Here is a 17,904-nt window from a genome sequence, read left to right as displayed (position 1 = left end):
GGCTTGGTGAATCTCCCAAAAAGTTAGTGCTGTGAAAGTGAGCAGAGATGCTAAATCGAGTACAGGAATGGTGCTCCCTGGCATTTGTACAAACCAGAGCTTCTGTCAGCTGTGCCGGTGCCCCAAGCACTGCGGATGCTGACTCATGAGCTTGCCGGGAGGAGACAAGGCTGCTTGGGAACTTTATAGACTCAGCAGATGAGCACCTTGGCAGGCTGCAGTAACCGGATCCAAACCTCTCACCCTGAAGTTCAGCCCATTTTTTTAAGAAGCAGAACAGCTAACTGGCCTCCGGAGGTCATTTGAGGTGCCTAAAGTAGTCCTTGTCATTACTAAGAAGCACCAAATCTCACAGTGCTTACAACTGAAATTTAAAACAAAGGATATTTCAACTCTGGAAGAGAAGCTGTGTTCACTGCAGCTGATTGTTGTCTTCATTGCTTTTTTCTCATTTAAGACCCATTTTCTTGAAATAGCTATTATGCCCAAACTTACTTGCTTCATAGATTATGAATTAAAGGTAACAGTCTGTTTCTTGTTGTGCTCATATATATATATATATATATATACCCTCTCCCAGGAAACCAAGATGATGTGATACACACCATTTCATAGCAGGATTTTAAAAATATAACAGTGTTATAAACATTTTATCATGCATTAAAAAAATCTTCTAAACTTTTATCTTAAAAAATTGTATAATTGGCCGGCGCCGCAGCTCACTTGGCTAATCCCCAACCTGCGGCACCGGCACCCCGGAGTCTAGTCCTGGTTGGGGCACCGGATTCTGTCCTGGTTGCTCCTCTTCCAGTCCAGCTCTCTGCTATGGTCCAGGAGTGCAGTGGAGGATGTCCCAAGTCCTTGGGCCCTGCACCCGCATGGGAGACCAGGAGAAGCACCTGGCTCCTGGCTTTGGATCGGCGCAGCACATTGGCCGTAGCAGCCATCTGGGGGGTGAACCAACGGAAAAGGAAGACCATTCTCTCTGTCTCTTTTTCTCACTGTCTAACTCTGCCTGTCAAAAAATTGTATAATATTCCTTGCCATTATTTGTTATAGTCTCTTTTTCATTTTTATTTTTTTAACTTTTATTTAATAAATATAAATTTTCAAAGTACAGCTTTTGGATTACAGTGGCTTCCCCCCCCCCCCATAACTTCCCTCCCACCCGCAACCCTCCCATCTCCTGCTCCCTCTCCCATCCCATTCACATCAGGATTCATTTTCAATTATCTCTATATACAGAAGATCAATTTAGTATATACTGAGTAAAGATTTCAATAGTTTGTACCCACACAGAAACACAAAGTGTAAAATACTGTTTGAGTACTAGTTATAGCATTAATTCATATTGTACAACACATTAAGGACAGAGATCCTACATGGGGGTAAGTGCACAGTGACTCCTGTTGTTGATGTAACAATTAACACTCTTGTTTAAGGTGTCAATGATCACCCGAGGCTCTTGTCATGAGCTGCCAAGACTATGGAAGCCTCTTGAGTTCGCCAACTCTGATCTTATTTAGACATGGCCATAGTCAAAGTGGAAGTTCTCTCCTTCCTTCAGAGAAAGGTACCTCCTTCTTTGATGGACCATTCTTTCCACTGGGATCTCACTCACAGAGATATTTCATTTAGGGTTTTTGTTTTTTGTTTTTATTTTTTTTGCCAGAATGTCTTGGCTTTCCCTGCCTGTAATACTCTCATGGGCTTTTTAGCCAGATCTGAATGCCTTAAGGGCTAATTCTGAGGCCAGAATGCTGTTTAGGACATCTGCCATTCTATGAGTCTGCTGTGTATCCCGCTTTCCATGTTGGATCGTTCTCTCCTTTTTAATTCTATCAGTTAGTATTAGTAGACGTTACTCTTGTTTATGTGATCCCTTTGTGTTATAGTCTCTTTTTTTAAAAAAAAAATTTTGACAGGCAGAGTTAGACAATGAGAGAGAGAGACACAGAGAGAGTTATAGACAGTGAGAGAGAGACAGAGAGAGAGGTCTTCCTTCTGTTGGTTCACTCCCCTAATGACTTCCACAGCTGGCGCATGCCGATCTGAAGCCAGGAGCTGGGTGCAGGGACCCAAGCACTTGGGCCATCCTCCACTGCCCTCCCGGCCACAGCAGAGAGCTAGACTGGAAGAGGAACAACCGGGACTAGTACCCAGCACCCGAACCCGGACTAGAACCTGGGGTGCCGGTGCCGCAGGCGGAGGATTAGCCAAGTGAGCCATGGCGCCGGCCGTGTTATAATCGCTTTTAAAACCCCCTAGTAATAAACATTTATTAGATTTTCCTCCATCTTTCACTATGCAAATAACTTGAAAGAAAAACTTTCCAGATACATTTTTTTGAACACATGCTTATTAATTACTTAAGGACTAATTCTGAGAATGTGATTTTCTGGGTCAAAGAGTTGACACATTTTTTAAAAAGGTTTTTGATATATGTTGACCGTTTTTATTTTTATATTTATTTATTTGAAAGAGTTACAGAGAGAGGAGAGGCATGCATGTGTGTTTGCTCAGAGAGAGAGAGAGAGAGAGAGAGAGCGCTCCCTCCTATCTGTTGGTTTACTCTCCAAATGGCCATATCAGCCAGGCTTGGGCCAGGCTGAAGCCAGGAGCTAGGAGTATCATCCAGGTTTCCCAGGTGGGGTGTAGGGACCCAAACACTTGGACTATTTTCTGCTGCTTCCCAGGCACATTAGCAGAGAGCTGGATCAGAAGTGGAGCCACTGGAACAGGAACCGGTGCCCACATGAGATGCCAGTGTTGCAGGTGGCAGTTTAAGTTGCTCTGCCCCAGTGCTGGCACCCTGGTGATTTTTTCTTTTGAAAATTTATATGTATTTACACTCTTACGTCCATTACATATATACGTTTAAAAACATTGTTTAACTTTTCCAAGATTACCTTCCATGTTGCTTAAGAAAATCTTTTTACAATGTATTAAGAAAGGAAATTAATATATAAGAGTGACTGACTGTTTTGTTAATGTATTATAGAAATGTTCATCCAAATACCTCAAGCTATTTAGAAAAAAGTCCACACACACACAAATGTATGCACATACACAGTATTATTTACGTCACTAGAGAAGAACAAAGTCACAATCAGTTTGGCTTTGAAGTGATATGCAAATAGAACATTAGTAATATTCTGGGAATTAGTTTCAAACAAAATGATGAATCCACTTTTGAAGGTTTTCTATTTTTTTCTCCGTTGCTAAAACCTAGCGAGGGAGAAATTGTACTTCTAGCTAAGAAGAGATTATGTCTTGTCTTTTCCTTTTATTGACTGAGGGTTTCTTTCCATGTAAAATGAATACAGGACTATAGGGGTAAAAAAGTTTAAATGTAATGTGGGTGCTAAGTATCAGTTGACACATTTGAAAGAAGCTTTGTTCTGCACTTGGCTGAGCAATGGCTTTTATTAGAGTTCTTATCTCAGCGCTTTGCACCTAATATGCAATAGGACAACTTTGTTGATTCTTTTTTATATTTTTTTAAACTTTTATTTAATAAATATAGATTTCCAAAGTACAGCTTTTGGATTACAGTGGCTCCCCCCCCCATAACTTCCCTCCCACCCGCAACCCTCCCATCTCCTGCTCCCTCTCCCATCCCATTCACATCAGGATTCATTTTCAATTATCTTTATATACAGAAGATCAATTTAGTATATACTAAATAAAGATTTCATCAGTTTGTACCCACACAGAAACACAAAGTGTAAAGTACTGTTTAAGTACTAGTTATACTGTTAATTCACATAGTACAACACATTAAGGACAGAAATCCTACATGGGGGTAAGTGCACAGTGACTCCTGTTGTTGATGTAACAATTGACACTCTTGTTTAAGGTGTCAGTGATCACCCGAGGCTCTTGTCATGAGTTGCCAAGTCTATGTCTTTTTTACAAATTTAAAGCTAACTTATTTATTTTCTTCTTTTCTTTTGTTTAAACCAGTTAATTGGTACATAATTTATAAACTATAAAATGTATAATTTAATTTTTATATTTATAGAATATTTAATATAAAAATGTGTATCAACATAATCTAATTTTAGAAGATTTTCAGCACCCCACAAAGAAAACCAAACCTGTTGTCATTTACTCTCATAGTTAGCCACTAATCTACTATCTGCTTCAATTTACCTATTCTGGAGATAAGTGAAATCATGTAATATGTGGTGTTTTCTGAATGCTTCATTTTTTCCAGTTATATTACAAGACAAATGAAAAATGGGAATTATATATATGAATATTTAAGTTGCACAAAGCATCTTACTTCGATCTGTTTCATAAACTGTGAAGCAGTCACCACACTTAAGCTAAATAACACATCCATCACCTCACATAGTTATTGTTTTTGTGGTTAGAATGTTTAAGATTTATGCTGTTAGCAAATTTCAAGTGCATGATACAGTATTGTTAACTCTGGTCATCATGCTGATATCCAGAACTCATTCATCTTCCAAAACTGAGATGTTGTACCCTTTGACCGACATCTCATCAGCCCCTAGCAATCTCCATTTTCCTCTTTCCTTCTGAGTTTAACTATTTTGGGTTATGTATATAAGTGAGATCATGTGATATTTGTCTTCCTGAGCCTTGCTAATTTCACTTAGCATAATGTCCTCCAGGTAATTTCATGCTGTTGCAATTGGCAGGATTTCTTTCTTTTTTAAATACTAAAATTATTATGATATATGTATATGTATATACACACACACACACACACTTGTGTATAAGGTATTTTCTAGTCGTTCAGTTACCAGTGGGTTTCTTTAAAAAGTTGCTTACCATTGGAATAGTAAAAAAATGAAGTAACAATAGGCAAAACAGAACTTCCCACTGTCAGCAACTTATATTAGATTCGTGATTATCAGTTATTTAAATTTTGAGCTTAAAGTTGAAATTATTATTGTTAATCTTTCAAAATATTGTCCTGCTTGATAATATTATGAGTACATTACAGACTATGAAAGAAGCATGGGGTTACCAAATGCCCCCAATGGAATCAAGAGAACAGACAATGCTGGCTCCTCACAAAGCTATTTTAGGTTTGAATGGGATAATTTATATGAACTATTAAAAATTTATATAGCATTGGTACAGCCAAACTGTTCTAATACTTTATTAATTAAAGTACCACAGGAACATTTTTCCCCCATTGGATTTAATGAAAGTAAATAATTAAACTGGTATTGGGGTCTCAAGTTTCCCAATTCTCTGAAATTATTTTATTAATTTCCTTATTCTGCAGTATTCACATCAAGGCATATGCATCCAATTATGAATACTTTTCTTCTATTTCCCTTTTTCTGCTAGCCTACGGATTTTAAAAATAGATTGGCATGCCCTGCTAGTTGATAAATTTGAATTATTTAAAGATGTGAATGTAGAGTAACAGTTTGAATATAGCATCACAGTTTTTATTATTGTATTCAGAATCTAGATATCATAATATACACGTTTCTTAGCTTAAGGCCTATGTATTAATTTTTAGATGTTTGCCTGACCTTTAGGAATCAATGGAAAATATCAGTTCTTTGTCATCACGTATGTTCAGGTTTCTGGAAAAATCTTAATAACTGATGGATGGAGCATTACTGAAGCAGATGAGATAATTAATTAAACCGAGACAAAAGTGGGACAATTAAAAAAAGTCAATGAAAACCATAGGTTTCCTGCTGTTTCCTCATCACAGGTCTATACTAAATCAGAAACTGCCAAGTTGCTGATAGTAGTTAATATAACTACAAAATTTAGATGGTAAACTTTCTTATTATAAACATTGGAGACTGGATAATACCTCAAATCTCATTTTAGGTCTAGAAAATATGGTGATCCACATTCAAAAACACAGAGAACTCAGTCCCTTCAGATACTATCCTATCTTTATTCAAAGAGGTACCAGTGACCTTGATGGTGCGCATCAACCTTCAGTCTCCAATGCAAGTGAAAGCTTAAGTCTAAGAAAGCACTTGGAAATATTTATAGGGAAAAGGAGAATATTTTTTTTTTTTTTTTTTTTTTTTTTTTTTTTTTTTTTGACAGGCAGAGTGGACAGTGAGAGAGAGAGACAGAGAGAAAGGTCTTCCTTTGCCGTTGGTTCACCCTCCAATGGCTGCCGCGGCCGGCGCACCGCGCTGATCCGATGGCAGGAGCCAGGAGCCAGGTGCTTTTCCTGGTCTCCCATGGGGTGCAGAGCCCAAGCACCTGGGCCATCCTCCACTGCACTCCCTGGCCACAGCAGAGGGCTGGCCTGGAAGAGGGGCAACCGGGACAGAATCCGGCGCCCCGACCGGGACTAGAACCCGGTGTGCCGGCGCCGCTAGGCGGAGGATTAGCCTAGTGAGCCGCGGCGCCGGCCAAGAATATTTTTAGTAAAATCTGGAAATAGCTTTTCTTAGAAAGGTCAAGTAAATACGATGGAATTTGCTCTACATTTACTTCTAATAATCACTTGACTTGAAATAGATTTTTGGTGTGATTTGGAGTACTAAAGAATGAGTCTGATGAAATTTAATGTTACCTGTGGTTATTTTTATAATGTGAATAGTCTGAATTTAATTGTGAATCTTGACCTCAGTATTGATTCTCAAGCTTCTGAAATATGTGATGTCATTTGTTCTTATAAATTCTAGAGTTGAATATGCAAATAGAAATTGGCATAACACATACATCAATATTTACACAAAAGTTTGCTATTTGGGAACAGAAAAGCAATCCTTTATTTTATCCATATGTGTATAATATATGTGGATGTGTATATGTGTATATATATATATAAATATGCTTATAGGTAAGGGTTATTTAATTCTGTTCCCTCCCAGGAACCAACTCACATGTAAGGGAGAAGAAAAAGATATGAATCCACAAGTATGAAGATAGGGGAAGAGAAAACAGTAGATGAGAGATCCATAAAATTTCAAGAGATAGAAAGCAGTTAGATGAGAGTAACTGTCCCAGATTTTACCTTTTCTGCTCTGCCAAGTTCTGTTGGGGGGAAACCAAGGAAATGCAGGCCAACTCATATAACTTAACCCAGAGTAGCGGAGGAACTGAAACAGAAAGGTTGGTTGAAAGTGTATCTGGAGAGTGGTTGAATTCCTGACTTATTCCCCACCCCATATAGCCAGTTGGCTATCTCTTTCCTAGTCTAGTAGAGAAGTGAGTTATGGGTAAAAATGGAAAGGGAGAAAGTATCAGAGAAATCATAATAACAAATAGCCTCCCAGGCCTGAAGTGCATGGTTTTCCTGAATACAAGGTATAACAGAGTGTCTGGGCAAAAGGAACAAAGACCTACACCAGCATGCATCCTGGGTGTTCATTAAAATGGGGCTGCATAAAATTTCCTGAAGTGTACTTGAAGGGGGAAGAACATATTTTATAGAAAACATCTAACATTAGAATATTATCCAACACATAACAGCAACATTAGACACTGGATGACTGTGCACATTGCCTTTAAAATGCTGAGGAAAAATCAGTTCTCTACCCATTCAAATTAAGGGTCCAGTGTGAAGGCTGAAAAAGAAATTTCATTCATGCAAATTCTAACCAAATTTATCTTTCATGAATACTTTTTCAGGGAAGTAATGGAGAATCTGTGCCTCCAAAAAAGGATAGCAATGATCCAAGAATGGAGATGATATGGGACCTAAGATCCCATAGAGAAGGAGGGCAAAGGGAACTCTGGGACTAATGCTACAGACAAGTGGATGGCCATTGTGCATGGGCCTAGAGAGCAGCTGGGTGGACTGAAGCATGAGGCAGAAGGGAAATGAGTGGAGTGTCTCCTGGAGAAAAGTAGGCACCACAGTTATGTGATTCATTGGACCCTCTTGAGAGGGGCTTTAGAGTCCTCTCAAATAATAGGAGTAGACAAGTACTCACTGCATGGAAAAATAAGGAAATAACTCAGGATCACCAGCATTCAGGAAAATGCAAATCAAAACCATGATGAGGTTTCACCTCACTCCAGTTAGAATGGCTTTCATACAGAAATGAACAAATTACAAATGTTGGCGAGAATGTGTGGAAAAAGGCACCCTGGTCCACTGTTGGTGGGAATGTAAACTGGTACAGCCACTATGGAAGACAGTATGGAGATACCTCAGAAATCTGAATATAGACCTTCCATATGACCCAGCCATCCCACTCCTGGGAATTTACCCAAACCAAAAGAAATCAGTGTATGAAAGAGTTATCTGTACCCCCATGTTCATTGCAGCACAATTCACAAGAGCTAAGAATGGAGTCAAGAAATTATGGTATATATATACTATGGAGTACTGCTCAGCTGTAAAAAAAAAATAAATGAAATCCTGTCTTTTGCAACAAGATGATGGCAACTGGAAACCATTATACTTAGTGAAATAAGTCAGTCCCCAAAAGATAGATACCATATGTTTTTCCTGATGCAAGGTAATCAACAGAATACCTGAAATGCTATGTATTGGACTGAAATGGACATTTAGAATTTCCATGATTGCTTATAGCTTTTGTCTCTTCCATTGAGGAACAGTGTTTTTGTTTTGTTTTCTTTTCTTTCCTTTCTTTTCATGCTGTTTGTTGAACTCTTTTACTTAGAGTAGGGATAACTATATGATCATTAAGTATACTGAAAATAAACCATTGTGAATATTAAGAGTGGGAATTTGAGAGGAAGGGAGAGGAAGGGCTAGAGCATGGGCAGGAGGGAGGGTGGGGGGGAAGTGCCACTATGTTCCTCAATCTGTATATATGAAATACATGAAACTTGTATAACTTAAATTAAAAAAATACAAAAAAGATCCAGGTGCTGTAGAAACATGATTATTTTCTAAGTGAGGGAGCTTGCAGGTTATGCTCTCTATTTCTAAAACTTATCCACTGTGAATGAACTGGTTTGGAACCACTGCAAATATTGGAAGGCTAAGATTGTTTTCTGAAGCATGTATTTATGACATTAATTAAACAGAGAATACAAGATGCTACTGGCAAAAAAAGAGAAGTAACTACTACTAATGCTTACCATGTATCCATCTGTGTATTTTCCTATGTATTTGTGTGTGAATGTATTTCTGTGGGGTCTGCAAAAGTCTGTGGAAAATTTGTGTTATGAAAAAATTATACCTGGATTTCATAACTTTTACACCAAATAAATGTATCTTAATTCTAAAAGAAAAATAAGGAAATCAGAAAATGGAGCAAGTAAGAAATGTAACAGTGGTGGGATACCTGTGAACTGTATTGGCATTTTCACATTATAAACATTATTGATCTCACCCAAGACTGGTTTTGTGTGTTCGAATGTATTGCGGCCAGAAAAATGTTCAGTGCTCTAGATTAAGAAGATAATTTCCAAGGTAGAATAAGTCAGGACTTAGCAGTATACATATTCTATTAAAATGCTTAGATAAACCCCAGCATCAACAGCTAACAGGGGAAATGGTTGCTCTGTGGAGGTAGGGAGGGAGAAAGGAAACCACTGTGTATTTTAAAATGTAGTAATTTACAGTTTGTATTTTGCTTTGAAAACTAAGTTCAAGTGCTGTTTCTGAAAACGTAAAAAAACTAATTTAAAAAGATAAGAAAGTAAATACTCAGTTTATGTATCATTTTATATAAAAACAATTATGAACAACACCTTAAAGTTCTCTTGTGCAGCGATCTTTACTGCATATCAACATCTGGTAGGGACAACCCCTGTAAGACAAGTTTGAGAGATGTGTGTGTTTTATCATTCCTTTTAAAGCCTTTTCTCCTGCCCTCAATGCACACCTACTTGTTATAGAAAATCTGAAAAACTGCCTGGTCTTGTTTGTGATTTCATAAAGGAGGAGTTTCTAGGTTTATCAGTACACACTGCAAACACATTCCCATCCTTGCATTGCTTTTTGCTTGATAGAAGCATCCAAAGAGAGACCATGACGTGGGAAACACAATCAATTAAATCTTCTTCTGCTTTGTAGGGTGGAGAGCACTGTTACTACCATGGGAGCATCAGAGGTGTCAAAGACTCCAAGGTGGCGCTGTCTACCTGCAATGGACTTCAGTACGTGGGAACCTCACGGATCCTCCTGCCCTCCAAGCTGGCTTTCTTCCAATCACCCTTTCCAGTTTTTCCTTCACCAATATTTATTTGTGACTCTTCTGTACCAGTCCCATGTTAGGGATTGGGTATGGAGTGGTGCACAGGAGGACAAAGTCCCTGCTCTCTTTAACACTTCGGTTGCAAGAGATTCAGAGAGTAAACAGATGATTACACTGATTAATATTGAATTTCCATTTTGGGGGGTGCTTACTCTAGAAGAGAAAGATGAGGGTTTATAGGGTGACCAAACTGGTCCACAAAGGTTTCCTGACAGCTGATCAGTTAGATTAGCTTAGAGATGAAGCAGACTAGCCAGACAAGGGTCAGGTAACAGGAGAGGAGCTCATGAATTGGCTCAGAGGCGAGCTCTAAAAATATAACCGTTAGTCACCTTTTAGAGCTGAACAGAGCAGCACCTTGTGTACAGATCTAGTTTTGGCCTTGTGCAGATCTTGAAATTCTTCTTTTTACCCTTAATAAACAAAATTCTGTGTATTTCAAAAGTATGTGTGATTCATATGAAACAAATCATACTGCTTGAAGGAAATTCACAACTGACAAACATAAAGGTACTTCTTCTGGTTTTTGCCTCTTCAGAATCAGATGGCTTTAGATTATTCTTATACATGAAGACCCTGTCTGTTTTCTTACAGATGGTACTGGATTTGCATAGTTACAAATTTATACTGGTTGTACATGGTTCTGGAATTATAACCTGAGGTACTACTGTCTCATGAATAGTCCTGGCCCAGCGTAGTCTTCTGATTTGTCCAGTTATTTTCAAAGGTTGATTGTATCAGACGTAATTTGTATGCACTTAGTGTATACTCTTAAACTTCGTGTAATTGGTGTGCTATGTTGGTCATAGGATCTCATATAGACGTGTAAGTTTCATTTGGGACAGTATAATGGTGTTCCGCTGTACTCCTTGTAAAGACACAGTAACAAAACTAACTTGCTGTTTCCTACCATTGGCTGTATTTGCTAATCCTTTCCTTGTGTGGTTTCTTATGCTACAGTGGTATGTTTGAAGATAGTACCTTTGTGTATATGATAGAGCCACTGGAACTGATTCATGATGAGGTGAGTCTGACTGAGACATCCCTTTCTTTATGGTATTTAACTCTTCTAGCATCTTTGCCTTTAAGCAGGAAAGAGAAAAAAAAATACAGTAGTCCCTAACCATGGTTTCAGTAACACACAGACAAAAAAATTAAGTGGAAAATCCCAGAAGTAACCAGAGAGACCATGTTTGTGTATCTTGTGGTCTAAGTATTCCATTTTATTACCAGTGATTGTTAATCTCTTAGTGGCCCAATGTATAAATTCAACTCTATCATAGATATGTACGTGTAGGAAAAAACATAGTTTATGTAGGGTTTGGTACTGTCATTGGTTTTTTGTTTGTTTGTTTTTTGGCAGGCAGAGTGGACAGTGAGAGAGAGAGACAGAGAGAAAGGTCTTCCTTTTTTTCCGTTGGTTCACCCCTCCAATGGCCGCCGCGACTGGTGCGCTGTGGCCGGCGTGCCGCGCTGATCCGAAGCCAGGAGCCAGGTGCCTCTCCTGGTCTCCCATGCAGGCACAGGGCCCAAGGACTTGGGCCGTCCTCCACTGCACACCCGGGGTACAGCAGAGAGCTGGACAGGAAGAGGAGCAACCGGGACAGAATCTGGTGCCCCAACCGGGACTAGAACCCGGGGTGCTGGCACTGCAGGCGGAGGATTAGCCTACTGAGCTGTGGCGCCGGCCCACTGTCATTGGTTTTAGGAATTCACTGGGCTTCTAGAACATATCCCTGGTGGATAAGGGCGGGGGGTCTACTGAATTTATTTCAAAGTACTTATACATGCTATCTTATTTTAAACTTAGAGTTGTACCATGAATTTTGAAGTTCAAGCTGCACATGCCAGGTCCATCAAACCCAGGTTTTCTGAAGTGAAGGCCAGTTGTTTCCCATCCATGGGGAGAGCAGAGAGATCATTGTGCATTCTAGGAACCAAATTCTGCTCTATTAAACTAGTCTTCCTTTTCAGTGTCTTCAGATAATTGTGTGACTGTACATATGTAGTTAACTTTTCTAGGCCTAAGACTCTTTAGTGGGGAAATTTGTAGTCTGAAATATAATTACATGATATAGTGTCTATTTTCTGTAGAGATAGGAAAGAAAACACTGTTTAGTCATACACAGGCCATGAAAAGAAATCACCTAGACAGGAAATCACAATGTTCAATTGGATTGTTTGCTAATGGACTGCAACCAAACATAAAATCCAATATATATTAATCAAATATTGTACCAAGGATTTACTAAAGGACGGTACTATTTTAGGTGCTGAGATATGTTAGTGACAAAAAAGCCTGAGCCTAATGGAGCTTTAAGTTTCCAGGACCAATGGAAATACACAGAGTGCATAAGTATGTATGGTGTATTAAGTATCGATACATGCAGAGGAGAAAAAGTGAAGCAAGGCAGATGGAGAGGAGAGTCAAGATTTTATACACCCTGTCCAGGGAAGGCCCCGCAGAGAAGATGAGCTTGGAATAAAGACCTTAAGGAAACAGAGCTGGAAGAACATTCCAGGGGCAAAACACACAAAGGCCTTGAAGCTTAGGTGGGCCCAGTGTATTCCAGGATCTTTGGGGGACCTGGCTAGGCTGGAGAGGAGTGAACAGGGGGAGAGTGGTGGGTGATGAAGCCAGGAGAGGTAACAGCAGGGAAGTCAGATCCATCAAAAGAACTGCTAATGCTAAACGATGTAAACTAAGAGCAACAAAAGATAGGAGTGGGAGTTTGGCACAGTGGTTCATATGACACTTGGGATGCCTGCATCCCATATGCGAGTGTCTGAGTTTGAATCTCAGATCTGCTTCCAATTCCAGCTTCCTACCAACCTTAGAGGCAGGAAGTAATGGTTCAAGAGCTTAGGTACCTGGCAATCTTGTAGGATACATGGATTGAGTTCCTGGCCCCCAGCTTTCACCTGGCCCAACCCCGGTTGTTGGGGGCATTTGGAGAGTGAACCAGCTCATGGGAGATCTCTGTCTATTTCTCTACCTTTCAAATAAAATGAAAGTAAATAAATAATTTTTTAAAGATGTATTCATTTATTTGAAAGAGTTACACCGAGAGAGAAGGAGAGGCAGAGAGAGAGAGAGAGAGGTCTTCCATCTGCTGGTTCACTCCCCAGTTGGCCGCCACGGCTGGACCTGGCCGATCTGAAGCCAGGAGCCAGGAGCCTCTTCCAGGTCTCCCACATGGATGCAGGGACCCAAGGACTTGGGTCATCCTCCACTGCTTTCCCAGGCCATAGCAGAGAGCCAGATTGGAAGTGGAGCATCCGGGTCTCGAACTGGCACCCACATGGGATGCCGGCACTGCAGGTGGCGGCTTTACCCGCTATGCCACGGTGCCGGCCCCGATAATAAAAAATTTTAAAAAGAATTTCTAGTGAGAAAATTATATTTTGAGATTACTAAAGTTGAAATATATGATGAGAAACAAAAAATATTTTTCTCTTTAATGATTTCAAATTTAGGTAAAATAAATTTTATAACATAATATTTAGGCTATTGATAATAATAGTTTAACAGATGAACATTTTACCTAGCTGTAGCAATGTATGTGTGAATATTGGATAAATATAAAATTTGATATAGTAAAGGAAATTTAAATTATAAATGGTTCATATTTGAATTCATGCTTATGAGTTCTTAAATAGTAATTATAAAAGTTACCAGGTAATGCAGGCAAATCAACTTAGGTGAAGACATTTTGATTAAGTAAAATCTTTTTCCTTTACTCACTGTTAGGTAGGTAACTTGCATGCAGCAAAATTATTTTAGTCATTCAGAAAAATATTTGATTCTGATTTCTGGTTTTGGTTAATGGCCTTGTTACCACCATCCCCCACCAAATCCCAAGGGGCAAAAGAAAAAATCCAAGCCTGAGAGGTTTTTTAAAATGTTTATTTTCATCTACTTGAAAGGCAGGGTGATAGACAGAGTGAGAGATTTCGTTCATCAGCTGGCTCACTCCCCAAATGCCTGCAGTAGTGGGATCAGGAACTCCATCTGGGTCTCTCCTGTGGGTGCCAGGAAGTCAAGCACTTGAGCAACTGCTGTTTCCCTGGGTGCACTAGCAGGAACCCAGGTCAGAAGTGGAGGTGCCAGGGCTTGAACTGGCACTCTGATATGGGATGCAGGTGTCCAGGTACTGGCTCAACCCTCTGCACCACCAAGTCTGCTCCCTGAGAGTTTTTTAAAGTGTAAACAAGCTAATTTTGCAATGCACCCCATTAGAGCAATTTTGCAGATTCAGAGAATGAATGAACATATGTGACAGTGTTTGTTAAACTGTTGACAAGATTTATAAACTATCACTATCGTAGTGTTTAGCAAACATTTTGCATCGTTGCACCCATGAGCATGGTGTTCAGGGGCTGATTGTCTCTTCTTGTCTGCCTTCCTTCCTCTTGCCTACCTTAGTTTGTGTAACAGTTTGTTTTCATCCTCCCTGTGAGGGAAAGGAGCAGTGCTTGAAGCTTTAAATTAGTTTTGAAAACTGTGTTGCTGATTCAGTTGTGAGTGTCATTATTTTAGGTATCTTTTCACCTGAATTAAGAGCCTAATATAATTGAATTTTGAGGGGGAGTTTAATTATTATTAATTTTAACATGCTTAATGACCAGTTAAGTAGTAAGGATTAAGGATAGGGTACTTCTTTTTTTTTTTTTTTTAAGATTATTTATTTATTTATTTATTTGAGAGGTAGAGTTACAGACAGTGAGAGGGAGAGACAGAGAGAAAGGTCTTCCTTCCGTTGGTTCACTCCCCAAATAGCCGCAGTGGCTGGAGCCATGCTGATCCGAAGCCAAGAGCCAGGAGCTTCTTCCAGGTCTCCCATGCAGGTGCAGGGTCCCAAGGACCTGGGCCATCTTCTACTGCTTTCCCAGGCCATAGCAGAGAGCTGGATTGGAAGAGGAGCAGTTGGGACTAGAACGGGTGCCCATGTGGGATGCTGGCCCCGCAGGCGGAGGATTAACCTACTGCGCCACGGCACTGGCCCCAGGATAGGATATTTCTAATGAGAATTCATGTTCTCTCTGATAAAAATTAGTAGTAAAACTTTTAATTGTCTTTTATAGAATCTATTAAGCAGAATTATTTTATAGTTATTTTTATGATTATAAAACTAATACATTATAGGAAGAGAAAGGCAGAGACACATAGAGTGATCTCCCATCTGTTGGTTCACCCCCCAAAAGCCTACCACAGCCAGGGCTGGTCCAGGCCAAAGGCAGGAGCCTGTTAGCAGGGATCCAACTACTTGAGCTGACACTGACTGCCTAGCAGGATGCATATTAGCAGGAAGCTGGATTCAGCAGTGGAGCTGGGACTCAAACTCAGGCACTCTGATATGGGATGTGGGTGTCCCAAGCAGTGTCTTAACTACCAGACCAAATAACCTTCCCTGTTTCAGTTTTTCATTGATACATTCTAATGTATATTTCTAAATAAGTTAGGTCAATATTTTAGCATACATTAACTCAATAATATATCTCAGAATTTTAATGTCTTTATTTATAAAATGGAGATAAATTGTGTACTGTATGAGGTTCTTATAACAAATAAAAATTGGGTAATGTGTATGTGAACATTACCTGGCACACAACTATGCACTTAGCAATGGGAGTAATAGGAATAATAGTAATGGTAATAGGACATTCCTAAAAGGACAATCTCTAAGGCAAAGAATATGAGTATTTTCAGGATAGTTGTTAGACATTGCTAAATTTCTCTCTCAAACTATGTTAGCAATTTACTCCCACCAGTCATGTATGTGAGTGCTTTTTGACTGTAATTAATTGTGGGTATCATAACTTTTAAACCTTTGTCAATTTGGTAGCAAAAGTTGGTATTTCATTAAAAATTTGCATTTTAAAAGGAGTAGTAAAGTGCTCAGCATTTTTCATTTTTTAAAAATACTCACCAGCTTTCTGGGTTTATTTCTTTCTTGTGAATTTCCTATTCATGGCTTTAAGAAAGTTAAGGTTGAGGAGTAGTTAATATAACTGTGCTTTTATCTAAATTGTGGCAATTGTATGATGCTCTATTTAAAATTAAAATTTCAATGAGACATGCTTTTCATTTTTGATAGCTAAAAAAAATTGAAATAAATGTTTCCACTTTAGGAAGAACATTAGAGAAAGTTCTAACACTATTCAATAGAGGCTCATTCACATCTTGCTTTTTTCATTGCCTATAATTGTTTTTGTTGCAGAAAAGTGCTGGTCGACCACATGTAATCCAGAAAATCAGGGCGGGACAATATTCTAAACAAATGAAGAATCTCAGTAAGTTTTAATTAGAGTGGCCATCATAGTTAATGTAGTAGGAGCTGTGACTTGGTGGAACTTGAAAGATACAAAGGCTTATTGGGGAATGTAGTGGAGTGAGCACTGTGTCTGGCTATGGAGTGAACTGTGGCTTTCGTGAAAAGAGGCATGGAGAATTGTTTGAATGGAAAGACTGAATCATGAAGTCCAGAAGCAAAGCCATGTTAGGAACTGAACCAGATTTAGCAGAGGGATTTACAGCAAGTTTCATCTTAAATTTTCCTGACGGCTTGATGCTCTTTAGCCAGCTTGCATCACTTCCCTCTCAGGCTCTGCTCCTGAAGCATCTTAAGTAAGCTAATGTCGGCAAAAGCTTCTTTGGGATTATTGAGTGTATGATATTATGCTGTCTATGAATGCCAAGCATCTTCAATAATTTATGCAAAAATGAATGCCATATTTTAAGTTCTAAAATGAATTAAACAAGTAGAATTCTCTTAAATTTTCAGATGTTGTCAAGGTTGTAGGTCAAATAGGCATCCTGTAATGAATCTTGGATAGCTCATTATGTTTGGGAGATAATTACTTGTTTGTGTGACCATGGGAGTGTGAAATATTTAATGATCAGTGTACTTTTTTCACTTTGGTTTATCTTGTTCTTGAGAAGACATATTATCAATGCCACTATTCCTTCACATATTGAAAAACATGCTGCCATTGGAATTCAGTCAAGCATAAATGTTAGTATTCATTTTTCTCTTACACAGGTATGGAAGGCAGTGCACAGTGGCCCTTTCTATCGGAATTACAGTGGCTGAAAAGAAGGAAGAGAGCAGTGAATGTGAGTGTGGCCCTGAGCCAGAGGTGGGGCTGTTGTCTCAGTTGAGCTGAGTGCTAGCCATCAGACAATATCTGTGTGCATCCCCAATAGCTTAGACTCAAGAGCTTCTCCCTAAAAAACTACCAAAGCAAGAAATCTCTTTGATTTCTACCTTAACAACACACTGCTTTTCATTCATTTTCCTATTAGTGATTCAAACTGATTTTGATGATCTGTAATTCCTGATGGCATATAAGAATGTGTGATTTCATATGAAAATTATAGTGTAAAGCATTTTTTTCTAGTGAGAGTATAGCAGCCCTTTTTGGGGGGTGGTGGTGAATATATGGCTTATATAACATGTAAAACATTTCTGTTAGTAAAAGATGTAGGAGGAAGAATTAAGTTCTGAAATATTTGTAATTATGCTTATTTGTATTTCTTCTAAATTAAAAACTCTGTTGGGCTCAACCTTGAAGTAGGATGTGGTTTTCAGAATGGAATGAACCTGTTTGGCCACTACCAATATGACAGTGACTAAATAAAAACCATGTAATTATATAATCAGCAACTGTCCTATACCTCACATGTACTGTTAAATGTAGATGGGCTTTGTAACTGAAATTATGTTTCTCGTGTTTTTCATAATAGAATAGCAAGCTG

The 17,904-nt window shown here is 39.0% G+C and overlaps 1 protein-coding gene across 4 annotated transcripts in view; it reads left to right on the top strand.

Moving 5' to 3' along the window:
- ADAM23 (ADAM metallopeptidase domain 23) overlaps nucleotides 1-17,904 on the top strand; it is a 170,093-nt gene that overhangs the window by 85,512 nt on the left and 66,677 nt on the right. For all 4 annotated transcript variants that reach the window (XR_011387146.1, XM_008259040.3, XM_002712550.5 and 1 more), the window contains exons 5-8: nucleotides 9,965-10,047; nucleotides 11,106-11,169; nucleotides 16,367-16,439; nucleotides 17,189-17,262. Coding sequence is in view for 3 of the 4 variants with exons in the window: in XM_008259040.3 (XP_008257262.3) it covers nucleotides 9,965-10,047; nucleotides 11,106-11,169; nucleotides 16,367-16,439; nucleotides 17,189-17,262 (294 nt within the window). In the remaining variant the exon portion in view is untranslated. The remainder of the gene's footprint in view (nucleotides 1-9,964; nucleotides 10,048-11,105; nucleotides 11,170-16,366; nucleotides 16,440-17,188; nucleotides 17,263-17,904) is intronic.

This window comes from Oryctolagus cuniculus, chromosome 3 (assembly GCF_964237555.1).
Source record: "Oryctolagus cuniculus chromosome 3, mOryCun1.1, whole genome shotgun sequence".
NCBI lineage: Eukaryota > Metazoa > Chordata > Mammalia > Lagomorpha > Leporidae > Oryctolagus > Oryctolagus cuniculus.
This window is presented reverse-complemented; position numbering and strand designations above follow the sequence as displayed.